Source organism: Anneissia japonica, unplaced genomic scaffold (genome assembly GCF_011630105.1).
Source record: "Anneissia japonica isolate Jap-2015-1 unplaced genomic scaffold, ASM1163010v1 scaffold287748_len1686314_cov196, whole genome shotgun sequence".
In the NCBI taxonomy this organism is placed as follows: Eukaryota; Metazoa; Echinodermata; class Crinoidea; order Comatulida; family Comatulidae; genus Anneissia; species Anneissia japonica.
Window position 1 is genome coordinate 1,427,222 of NW_022727190.1, and position 13,197 is coordinate 1,440,418.

At 33.1% G+C, this 13,197-nt stretch overlaps 2 protein-coding genes across 2 annotated transcripts; one reads left to right on the plus strand and one right to left on the minus strand.

The window, feature by feature from the left end:
• Positions 1-1,404: 1,404 nt before the first annotated feature.
• Positions 1,405-9,313, minus strand: LOC117113553 (pleckstrin homology domain-containing family F member 2-like). Its single transcript, XM_033256918.1, has 9 exons — positions 9,155-9,313; positions 8,288-8,352; positions 5,634-5,771; positions 5,271-5,334; positions 4,791-4,916; positions 4,538-4,644; positions 3,782-3,944; positions 3,359-3,459; positions 1,405-2,623 (listed from the first exon to the last, which is right to left on the minus strand). Exons 1-9 carry the CDS (start codon positions 9,168-9,170, stop codon positions 2,591-2,593), a joined length of 813 nt encoding a protein of 270 aa, XP_033112809.1. The 5' UTR covers positions 9,171-9,313; the 3' UTR covers positions 1,405-2,590.
• A 204-nt stretch (positions 9,314-9,517) lies between these two features.
• On the plus strand, positions 9,518-12,005 carry LOC117113556 (ribonuclease kappa-B-like). The gene is made up of 2 exons (XM_033256920.1): positions 9,518-9,810; positions 11,532-12,005. The coding sequence occupies exons 1-2, from the start codon at positions 9,739-9,741 to the stop codon at positions 11,754-11,756; spliced, it is 297 nt and encodes a 98-aa protein (XP_033112811.1). The 5' UTR covers positions 9,518-9,738; the 3' UTR covers positions 11,757-12,005.
• The last annotated feature ends 1,192 nt before the right edge of the window (positions 12,006-13,197 follow it).

Consider the following 13,197-nt stretch of genomic DNA (forward strand, 5'->3'; position numbering starts at 1 on the left):
TGGAAAAATTTAGGTTGGGGGTGGGGGGGGGGGGAGAGAACCCGGGGTAGAACCCGGGGCCTGCTCAGCTCCCCCATGCATCCGCCACTGCTAGGGATTACTTTGGGCAATTTATCAACAATTCTGATCTGTGATCCACCAATATTCCAAGTTTAAAAAGATTTTCCACAACTTTACGGAGACATTTAATTCTACATGTATTTAAAATAAGCCATCAAACTCTAAATTCTCCCCTCCCCCAACAAAATATCATAGTTTAGCACCAATCCCTTTTACATCCTAGATACGCCTTCAGTTGTAGTGAGATAGAGGATATTGGACAATATACAGTACAAATTTGTACAGGGTTTGACTTGGCTAAGACAAAAAAAAATCATATAATTGTGAATATACAAGATAAAAATAAATAAAAGAAATTAAATTTTATTATATTAAAACTTCACTATCTGTGTTGAAAACTGAAAAATAAAAATGAACTTTGTAAATTACTTACTATGTAATGTAAAGTGCAATTTAAATTAGTAGCTTTGATTGAGATTTTATGGAATATTTTGTCTCCAATAATATTATTTTGATGAGACCCTAAAGGCTGTTTTCCACTAGCCGAATTTATTTGCGCAAATCGAAAGCGTTGCCTAATGAGCATGCGCATACACATTTCTCTGAGTTTTTCCTTCAGCAAATGAACTTCTTTCTGCTTTTTATGTGAAGCGAAAAAATGTGAAACAGAGATCAGGAAGCGAACTGATGCTTTAGATTTGCGCGAATAAATTTACCTAGTGGAAAACAGCCTTTACACTAGCTGGTAATCATTTTAAGGAATTGGTAGTAAAATATTCATAAAGCTGTATATAATTATAACATATTTGATTCCTTAATGCTATTTTCACACACAGTAGCTAACGGTTAGCAGGATCCGTATTACAAACAAAAATTTGTTATATTTGAATCATTCATACAGTATATTGTAATATTTGTTGGTGGAAACTGGAAATAAAGTCGTAGTGATTATTGATTGATTCAAAATATACGCACTCACCTGTGCGTTCATACAAGAAAATCCCCAATCCAGATACCAAGAAGATGATGATCAGATCACTGGCCATTAGGAAATTGGAAATGTGTATGTGTGATTGGTTAATGATAGAAACGTGCTCAAGTTTGTTTACCGATAGTGCTTGCTAACCATTAACATATCCGGATCCTGGTAATAGTTAGCGCCCGATTCAGATACTAGGATTTTCGTGTGAACCTGACCTTAAGGGAGTTATTCAATGATTTATTCAAAGTTTTGATAGTTTTAAAGTAATAATTATGCAAAAAGTGTTATGAAAATTATTCATATATGCTAAATTTACCCTAAAATATAAACATTTCAGAAATGGATAACCAAAATTAAGGTAATTACATTATGAATCTATTCACATATTTAATATAGTAATACATGATTATTTATAAGCAACTGAATATAATTTGCAATGGTTTAAATGGTGTTTTTTTTTTTTTTGGTCATTTCTATTAATATTTAAAAGATGACAAAACAAACAAATTGTTTTTTCAATTAAAAACCTCTGAAATAACATAGGGGTAATCAGCCTTTATTCCGGGATTTTTTTTGAAGAATAAAAATAATTAGTTGGTTTACCTACCCAACATCTGCATTAGAGACTAACCTTAATATAATTGATATACACCTTTGATCAGGATTGCTACACAAATCATGCAAATCTAATGACTTATTTAATCAACTAAATCATTTGATAAATGTTATAATATAGACCATTCAAATTTATATAATAAATATATCCTTAAAAAAACCTAACAATGGTTTGTTTACTTTTTATTTAAACAGAATTATATGATGTAGCACATGTCAGCCAAGATATTATAAGACTGCCATGAAAGCAATACAAGTTAAATTTCAGTCTTCAATTGAAAATTCATGGGGTGTAAAATGATTTTCTTACCTATTCCTCTCCCACCCAGACAGCCATGACGTCAATACAGTCTGATAAAGACAATTAATACGACAAAAAAAAAGAAAATGGATAAAAATTAAAAAAACAAAAACAAAAGGAATACCAAAATATATATTAAATTACAATATGCTAATGAACCAGGAAAATTCAATTTAACAAGTTAATTAAAATTAATACAATTAATATGTTAAGTAGAACCAAGCTATAACGATTCATAAATGAGCAAAAAAAACCCTACTTTATTAAGTATAATTTATTTGAAATAATTTTTCTTCACACCCTAATGTCAGTGACATTGAGGTTGGTAATCTTCGTCCCGTCACCTCTATATTACCATCCTATTAACTGTACTGTAAAGGACGCAATTCAACATACAACAGAAGACAATATAAAGTCTTTGGACAACTTGCATGTTTACGAGTTCTAGTACAAAATGCATCTTAAATATAGTGTATATTATAATCATGTAAGGCTACTTTCTGAATGCAAGTTGTCAAGTGTAAACACCAATTTAATGAGCAAGATTCAGGTCCAATTTTTATGTGCAAAAGTAGTGTTCCTTTCCTACTGATTATCTGCTGCCTAAGAAACAATCCTTATTCACTCGTCTGTCATTGGCCATCATTCCCCTCATAGAAGGTAGGCTAAAATTTGGAAGAAAAAAAAAAGTATGTCATTTAAGTGAAACGTTACTCAACACCTACATCTCGCCAATTGGGGTTCTTGGCAGTAATTTTCCCCATTAGACAAGTATTCTGCTGAACGTCACAAGATTGAAGTAAAAATATTAATTTTTTTACTTTTGTTTTTTGTTTTTTTTTGACAATCAGGAACCATAAAATCTCTCCTTACGAATCCCACCAGGGATTTTATTTTGGGAACTTAACTGAGGCTTTAGGTAGCCCTTCTTGCTTCAGATCCCCCCTTAACTGAGGCTTTAGGTAGCCCTTCTTGCTTCAGATCCCCCTTTACTGAGGCTTTAGGTAGCCCTTCTTGCTTCAGATCCCCCCTTAACTAAGGCTTTAGGTAGCCCTTCTTGCTTCAGATCCCCCTTTACTGAGGCTTTAGGTAGCCCTTCTTGCTTCAGATCCCCCCTTTACTGAGGCTTTAGGTAGCCCTTCTTGCTTCAGATCCCCCCTTAACTAAGGCTTTAGGTAGCCCTTCTTGCTTCAGATCCCCCCTTAACTAAGGCTTTAGGTAGCCCTTCTTGCTTCAGATCCCCCCTTAACTAAGGCTTTAGGTAGCCCTTCTTGCTTCGGTTCCCCCTGTCAGATTTGTTGGGTCCATCACTGCATCCCCTCCCTCCTCCACTTAACTAAAAATAATACGGTGTGCAATGGACAGGTGTGACAGACAGGTATGATAAGAAACATACACACCTGCCGGATTTCTGTATTATTTTCCTGTTCATCTTCCATATCCTCGTCATCGTCTTCAGATGAATCGTGATCAATAATAGGCTCACTTGCTGCTTTGCTACCTGTACAGGAAAAAAACAGTACTTGATTCTCATTGTACATTTCACATGGTTTTTATTTTTTAAATTTTGCTATAAAAAGTTTCCTGCTGCAGCATAATTATATAGTCTTATCCTCTAAGAAGCAAATTGATATCCTTTCAGCAAAAACCAAATTATTATAATAAACAAAATACTATATGACCTTTTAACCTCTGATAAAAATTCTCCTGCTGTAGCAGGTCTTATTCTCTAGGAAGCAAATTGATATCCCTTTAGAACTAAATTATTATAATAAACAAAATACTATGACGTTTTAACCAAAGGTTGAATAAAGTTAACATACCTGCAGGGGGATTGACAGCATCCATTTGTGATGCTTTCCCTGTTGATAGTTGGTCATGGCATGTGTCGCATACACGCAGTGGCCGTGAGGATTGTGTGGGCAGCAGAAACTTTTTAGTTGAACAATTGCCACAAACCACACGCCCACATTTTCTACAGTGATGCTAAATTGAATAAAAAACAGTTTACTCCATGACTTGACAAAATTAAAGGTACTTTCAATGGTATTGAGCTAAGCAGTTAGCCAAATGTTATTGCTTTAGCTTTTGTTCAGCTTCTTGTACTGAAGACCCCGATTGAAGCCTGGTCAGCGTAAGCGAATTTAATTGGTAGCCTGAGCATTTTTAAATAACCCTCACATGCAGTGTTAGGCTGGATAAGGGACAATGTATCCATTATGTTGGTAATGGTGCTCTAGCCCCCCCCCCCCCCCCCCATTGTGCCATAAGCATCAAATGTACATTATCATCATTATTACTTCACATATATCTACTCTTGCAGATTTTTATTTGTATTGGTTGTATACTACTTCATAATTGCAAAATATTGCATGTGACCTCAATGCATCTCCTTTAAAGCAAAGCCCTGATTTCAAGATAAGGTATAATAAATTTAATATGTAAACCTTTTCTGAGTGATAATTACATTTTGTCATTATGATCCAAAGATATGTCTGATACATACAATAACAATAATAATTGCATGCAAACAGTAATATGTTTAAAGCTATGTAGAATATACAAGTAACGTTACTTACCCGTCGATTTAATGTTGTGAACTTTGACTTATCGCAGTTCATACAAGTTGAAGCATCTTGGTCAGGAACCCAAACAGGACATAAATCAGTTGCAGGCTTCTTCCCACCTATTTATACAAATTATAGAGCATATCCTTTATTTCATTTATACAATGAAAATTTATAACATGTATGCTAATAGACTAACAGTGAAAACATGTGCAAAATTAAAAGAAGAATTATAAAACTGGAGAAAACTGCGAATAAAACTCACTTTTAACTATGAGATCAGAAATGCATTTGTTGATATGCGCCATCCATTCTGATTTTTCTGTGGCCGTTGCAGCATACACTGAGAAGGATTTGTTAGTACTAATTATCTGCCAACCATTCCTCTGATCTGTCAATAAATATAGTCAATGTAAAATGTAAGATTGGAGTGTCAACTGTTTACTGCACTATACAATGGCAATTATATGCTGCAATAATGGACATTCTTAAATTGGTGATATAAATATTGTATTGGATTGTAGATAGAATACTTTACATGTAACTGATTAGTAAATTGATATGGGGTTGCAGCTTGATGGTTCTAGGCAGTGGTTTAATCACAAAATAGCCACAGGATTTAAGAAAAACAAACCCACAAAAACTACAAGTGATTAAATACTTTAAAGTCAACAATGCAAATAACACTGGCAAAATAATGTAGGAAATGTCTATAAAAAGAATATAATTCATCAGTTTAACTTACTTCCTTCATCTTCAATGGATTTTAGTCTTACATCTTCTAATGGTAAAATATGCTGTTTGTTATACTGAAATATTATCAAATAAAACAAACTATTAGATTCAACTATTTTGGTGAGATATTTGTGAAAATACAAGATTATTATAAATACTTCTATATTTTCATCTTATTATTTTTAGTTAGAATTTTATATTTTAGTAGTATTTTGTAGTTTTATTGTTATAGATAAGTAAGTATTGTATAAGTCTGTCTGTATAAGTATGTATTATGTACTGTAAAACATGGCCTCAAGCAAAAACACTTCTACAGTGAAGAAGTATTTAATAAAATAGATTTAATTAATATTCATCAATTATTTTTACTGACCTTTTTCTTATTTATTACAATATTTCCGTACACTAAGATATCATGGAAAAGAAAGAACTGCCTCGACTTAGGACGCTTTCTACACATCTTTGTTAGGACACCCTCACCAACTAGTACTCTGCCGGGAACAGCCAAAGTCTGCAAGAGAGAGAAAATAATAAATTCATGCAGGGAAGTACACTCACCCCCCACCACCCCCAACACACATGCACAATGCTCGCTTTTTTTTAAACAGCATTTTGTGCAGGATCAAGAATTTCATGTCTGAACAGAAAGGCGACCTGTAATTTATTATCTATCTGGACAATTAGGAGTTGTGTGTGAATATAAACATGGTTTCTCAAACAAACTTGGAACTTGTTTCTAGATACCAAACCAATGTGCTCTGAAACAAATTAGAATCAGGCCAATCACAGCAGCTAAAAATATATCAGATTTGAAACTTATGTTATAACTGACTCAATATTAGACTCTTATTCTTGACTTTAAATTATGTTCATATATTTTGACAGGAGATTTTAACCCTACAATCCCACTTGGGTTCTAAAATGATTTCACAACTAAAACCAGCTCCACTCTCTAAGCCTCATAATGTATTTACCATACTTTCTGTCAGATTTTTAAAGTAAAATCATATCATTTTAGGTAGTTTAAACTAAAGCTAATATGATTTTTTTTAAATGAATAATATATAAATGTGTAAATTTTCAAAAACTAAGAGTTTTCAACTGCAAATTTTAACAAGATAAAAGTTCCCTTACCAATTAACAATACATTTACATTTCTGCAAGCATATTTTTAAGAGGTTTTTCTAGTAAAAAATAATTAAATCACAGTCTTCAATCTTATTTAATGTATAATAACTTTATATGGTACTTTTAAATGACAAATTCAAGGTTTTACAGTATTTACAGTTTTAAATATTTATCTACAATGCATTCTTACAAACTGTACTATCTTTGACAACAAAAAAAAAGTTGTATATGCAAATATATAGTCATGATGTGATGTCATCATGACCATATTTAGGAATGTCGCATGTTTTTGCCAAAAAATGTTGATATAGTGTGGACAGTGCTTTAAATATTCTGCAAAAATAGCATGTACTTGAATGATGTTTTCATGCTGAAATTCAACTGTACTGTAGTGTGTGCCTGGAAATGAAGCTTGGATGTTTTAATTTCCCATAGGCAATGACAGCACTACATTACCTTCAGCACTAAGAGATAACATCTCTTTTCATATCCAAATTACAGAAATATGTACAGTAACATTGAATTAGATATTTCTATAAACAATACTAAAGTAATAATTAAATAGTACTATAACTACTGATGGGACATAAAAAGTTTATTATATAAGAAAAATCAATAATATTAAAATGTAATTAACAGTTATATGTAATTGTGTAATAATTATTATGCTGGTAATTGTAATTAAAATTATTGTAGTTATTATTATTGTTGTTATAATAATAATAATAATAATAATAATAATAATAATAATAATAATAATATTAATGGTAATAATAAAAACAACAATAATAATATAAGTAATGAACATATTTTAATTGTTAATTATTTTTGTATTTTCACACTTATATATATTTATATATTTTTATAATGTATTTATACTGCTAGTCCATGTTTCCCCCATTGCTTGGAGAGCCACTCAGACAGTAATTTATTTTAGTTTTGGTAATCCTGCCGGCTCTTGGGGGAAACATGGATTACCTTTTCGAATTTTCTGAATATTTTACTGTATTGTTATGATTTTAAAAAAAAGGCGAAATAAATGAAATGAAATGAAATGGTTTATTAATTGTATATTTCTATAGTATGAAATACTAAGGTCTCTCTATGCTGTGAGCATTTATAGTAAAAACCCTAAATTATGACAACAATGAAAATAAAGGGAGAAAAACAATAAAATCTATTGCCTCTACAAGTACTGTACCAATTATTAATTTTCAATCCAACAAATATTTATTACCATGAGAATTTGACCTTAATAATCAGTTTATATTAAAAGACTAGTCTACACCTCTAAATGATTGAAAAAAAATTGAAAAATGTTTTTGACCTCAGAAATCAAGATGGAAAAAGAAAAGCCTATCTAAGTAGTGTATTAAAATAGGTCTATGCAATACAGTGCAGTAGTACTAGAATACTCTGGACTAGCAATGTTGTTTTAGTTACCATATGAGAGTTTCCTGTGTTAAAAACATGATTTATTATACTATACTTCTTTATAAAACATAACTTGTACTTTATAATAAGAGAAATCTATATATTATCGGTACCTGGAACAGTAACAACACGAAAGTGCTATGCTACTGCACTGTAATGCATAGGCCTATTTTAATACACTACTTAGATAGGCTTTTCTTTTTCCATTTTGATTTCAGAGGTCAAAAACATTTTTCAATTTTTTATCAATCATATGGTGGTGTAGGCTAGTCTTTTAAGAACATTTTGCTTGAAATTTTTTTTTGGATACGACGCCCCGTTATGGAGTTATGATTTTTTAAATAACATGCCAGAAAATCAGCCCAAAAGCTTATCTTATTTCTCTTGGTTACGTACCGCTGATTCAAAATGTTTGTCATCGCTTCAAGATGTCTACCAATTCCTGAAAAAGGCCTATTTACTTACCTGTTTTGAGCCTCCAAAACATTGGTCTACATGTGCAATACGGCGTTGGTTGGCTTCACTGTTCACTAAAGTAGAATGAAACAAAACATATCTCATCTTAAGTCCTGTCCATACTATCTAATTTTGTTTGAAAAAAAAAACATCATGTGGCATGCCAAAATATTTTATGACATAATATCATGACCATACATAGGCACATCATGACTATAATATGGGCATTCAACAGTTTTTTTGTCAAAGGGAAGTTTTTATAGTGTGGTCAGAGCCTACAGTAAATATTTAAAATAAGGACACTACTATATGGTGTGCTGCAATTGGTTGCTTGTCGCTGTGTATATAACAAAACCACTTTTGTTGTATACACAGCCGCTGTCCCTTAAAATAATCTCATCATCATTTTACACTGACACTTTCAATAATCCAGTTTTAGAGCCTAGGCTAGGCCTTAGGTAGTTGTGTTTTAGGAAGTTCAATACTACACTCTCAGTCAGCAACATTTGAATCTGACTGAACAGTGAAGAATGAATGTCTGCTGCTACATGAGCTTCTTTCTGCCCAGAGCCTAGCCTAGCTACACCTAAGCCTAGGCCCCCTATGGCCTAGCCTATACTAGAGTATATAGTATAGGCCTAGTATGGCCTAGGCCCTAGCCTCTAGGCCTAGTAGTGTAGGGGGCCTAGCCTGGCCCTAGGCTCCCATCAACGGGATCTCTTTAAAAAAAATTTAGCAAGCTTCCCCAACACAAATAATAAGTTATAACATATGCTGATATTACATACGAAACACGAGCTGTATATGTACTAATTAAGTTTGGTTTCAATCACTCCAGCAAACCCAGGAAGTACAAAAAAAACTTCCTAAACTTACCCAGTCGGTCCACCATTTTGAAGAGCAGCAGTCACGTGATTTGAGAGTCTCCGATCAATCGACACACACGATCAGACAATGATGGCTATCTAATTCGTAGCCTCCCCTAAACTCACGAACTTTCACAATTGTTTCATTCGAATTCAGTACGGTATATATTCAAACCAAAACTCCTCTTTTAACGTTCTTCTTTTCAAAACCTATCTTCAACAAAACTGAAGGGTGTGATTGAAAAGGGAAGTTGCGGAAATTAGGGCAGAAGTAAAATCCATTACGTCACAATACTCAAGGGATATGTAAGCGATGACACACAGCGCATATGCAGTGTGTTTTGGATGTCTACATCTAGGAAGCTGCCAAGAGTCACATGACAGCAGCAGGTCAAAAAAAGCACGGAGTAGCGTAGCCTAGCCTACACACCGCCGCTGCATTACAAACTGATAGAGCTAAGCTTGTTAATTGATTGCTAGTGTGGCTACTGAAAAAGGATTGGAAATATCAGTATAGGCCGTTAAAATAGTGGTGTAGTTGTGAAATAGACGATACTCAGTTTTTAGTTTATATGTTCGATTAATTTTCAAGACATGGTGAAGTTTTGCGGTCCAAAATTGTCTACGTGCTGTTTAATTTTGAGTGTCTGGGGTATTGTGATGCTGGTAGGTAACGTCATAAAAATCACGGGGCTAGCTAGGCCTAGCCTGTCTAGGCCGTAGCATTGGACAAAAGCTGACCTAATACTGTCTTTTTAGCAATCAATGGTCAAAGATAATACTGCTAGACATAATACTAATAGTAATAAATACTAGGCCTGACACCTCAACCAGGCCTAGGCCCTACGCCTTTGACTTTGTTGCCTAGGCTATTATTAATGTATAATCCTTGGAAATTGGAGGGAGAGTCATGTGATAACAAATTATTTGGACTAGCCTACTAGGCCTAGGCCTACTCACTTTACAATACAAATCCATCATCTCATGATCAATATAATTTATAAAAAAATAAGCTCCTCTCCTCATTCAGTTGTAATGTTGCTCTCCTATTAATTTAGCTTTTTCACTTCAGTCTTCAATAATGTCTATACTATACTGTATGTATTATTTATGTAAATGATTAAATAGTTAAATAATTAAATAGTGATTTTTAATGCACATAATAATTGTTTGTTATTTTTAAACTGTGATACCTTTAACCCTGTTATGCACACAAGTTTTATTACTTGAGGAATTCTATCAAGTATTTAAGATTACAAATTTATTATCTTACAAATTTATCTTATGTAAACAAATTTTTCAGATATACAGTACATAAATATTACATTTTTTTTATAAGTACATACATGGGTCATCTTTCCCCTTTTTATACAATAGTCGGTCATTTTACCCGAATTTAGAGCAAGATGACTTAGTGACTCAATCCCAGACCAGGCAATATACTGTATGTAATTTTCTGAAAATATTTTGTTTGTTTACAGCCAGCCTGGAAAAAATGTTTGTGCCATTTTCTGACCATGAAAACAGCACCAAATGTTCTCTGTAAACTACAGTATATAAACGAACAGTTTATTTTTTGGAATTTTTTCACCCAAAATGCCTCCGTGACATGTATACATGATGCTGCCAGTCACACACTTTATCCAGCCCTGGTTTACAGTTTAAAATCAAACAAGTCCAGATAAATACAGTAGTAGGAAAAACCAAGCTAGTACTGTAGTAGCAAATAAACTACTAGCTGTTGCTTGTAAGGCTTGCCATCCCAAAACCTGTGCAGGCACATTTTGGCTATGTTCTCACACGGCAGCTAACGGTTAGCAGGATCCGGATCCTGCTAATCGTTAGCTGCCGTGCGTCCATGCGAGAAAATCCCGATCCGGATACCAACAATATGATGATCGAATCACTGGCCAATAAGAAACTGGAAATTGTAAACGCGTATGTGTGATTGGTTGATGATAGAAACGCCCTCAACTTGCTAACCGATAGCACTTGCAATGCTAACAGTTAGCGCTAACCGATCGGGCGTTCTCACGCAGGTGCTAACTGTTAACGCTAACGGTTAGCTCCCGATCCGGATACTAGGGCTCTCGTGAGAACCAGGCTTTTAACTGAGTAATTAGCATAAGAATGTGGCTGTACTGTATACTTTAGTGCCGAGAAGCCATGATACTTTTACTCATAACTTTGGAAATAATAAGTCCATTAAATGACCTATCATGATCAAGCTTAATATTAATATGGAGAATATGGCTATTAAAAAGTCAATTTTTTTGTTTTGGTCACTGACACTGGTTTTGGCTTGGCAGCCCCACAGAGGCACTGTTTAATATGAAATTTAAGGATTGCTAATGTTTTGACATGCATAATCTGTTTTTTTTTTTCAGCTATTATTAGGGGTTTTCTTTGAGATTAATGCTGTAACATTTATAGAAGATGTCACAATGCCTGAATTAAAACCAGGTGAACATTTAACCAAGAGTATGCTAGAAGAAGCCTACCATAAAGTTGCAGTCAACTGTTTTATTGCAGCGGCCTTGTATGGTGTAACATTTTTTGTATCAGCACATCAATTCTATACAAACCGAAGACCACAGTATCAGGTCAACTAGAGTGCTATCTACAAACTGGAGTTTCTTAATATATGGGATGTTTATCTCAGTGATGAGAATCATATGGGGGGTTAAATCTGCACATATATCCTGTAGTCCTATAAGTCTCCATGGTCTAATGGATATGACACTTAACCCTGACAGCGAGACATATATATATATATATACATACAGGAGTGGATCCAGAATTTTTTAAACGGGGGCACAGAATCTTCAAAATAGATAATTGAGTGGCGCTAATTTCAGTACTGTATAAGATTTTTGCAAGCTTACGAAAATGATAACCGACACATTTACATCATCAAATTTTTCATTCATCAGTAGCATATCTGTAACAACGTAGGCAAGCAATGCCTTGTACATGAATCAACGATGATATTCAGCTGGTACAGTATGTGTATTGCCAAGATTGTTTTGGGCAAGAATGACAGTAATAATGATGACGTATTGGTATTTATTATAGTTTTCGTGAGGTTGCAAAATCTCCCTATTCTTTGCAGATTACCAATATGTCAAATTGGTCTTTTCATAAACTGAACTGCATAACATTATAGGCTGCAATTTTTCCTGATTTCCAAGTTTTTTTTAGGTTATATTTAAAGTGATCACTATAAATTGTTGTTGGTAGGTGATAAATGTACTCACTTACCCTGGGGTCTTGCCACTGTAGGCAAAGTGTTTATGGTGGGTAGGTTTTAAAATGTATGATATTATGTCATTAATAAAGATTAATTATGTTTTGAATTCCATGTATATGTTGGGGTTTATTCAATAAATGTTAATGGTAAGAGGTAAATATATTCTCGTACAGTACCTCAGGATCCTGCTGTTTTAGGAGTTAATAACATGGTAGATGGAACCACCATATAGTGTGAAATAGTATAAGTATTGTATATGTTATTTATCTAAGAATTATAGGTTATAATAATATTAATTACACAGTAAATTGAATTGTTTATAGAGACTGTTAGTAAAAATTTGATACTGTTCTCTGGCTTTGATATTCCATAATATTGTATTAATTTGAATCATCAATAAAATACAGTAGTAGCAAAAGAACAATTGGCATTTATACTTTTCATTTATCATCTCGCATTTATTAATCAATCAGTCAAAATATCAAATTCTAATATCTATAACAATAATGTTGGCTATTTTGATATAAAATACACTAAATGTCTTGTATAATTTTTCAGTGTACAGGTATAAATTTTAATATAAAAAATTGTCAATAATAGGCCTAATTGCTATGTTCTTGATTTTCATTTCTATAGCAAACTGAATTCATTGAGTGATAAAAATTACAAATTAGTATTTCAATGTATGAACAAAATACTGTATAATCAAGCTCAATTTTATTTATTTTGTTTTTTATTCTTGATTGGTTTTCGATTGGTCTATGTATACAGTACTTAAATAGATGCCACATACTTAATATACC

Coding starts and splice junctions, on each gene's coding strand:
- LOC117113553 (XM_033256918.1), bottom strand. Junction 3,945..4,537: donor TCACAACATTAAATCGACGG/GTAAGTAACGTT, acceptor TATTCAATTTAG/CATCACTGTAGAAAATGTGG. Junction 2,624..3,358: donor ATAATACAGAAATCCGGCAG/GTGTGTATGTTT, acceptor TCCAAATTTTAG/CCTACCTTCTATGAGGGGAA.
- LOC117113556 (XM_033256920.1), top strand. CDS start 9,739: ATGGTGAAGTTTTGCGGTCCAAAATTGTCTACGTGCTGTTTAATTTTG. Junction 9,811..11,531: donor TCTGGGGTATTGTGATGCTG/GTAGGTAACGTC, acceptor TTTTTTTTTCAG/CTATTATTAGGGGTTTTCTT.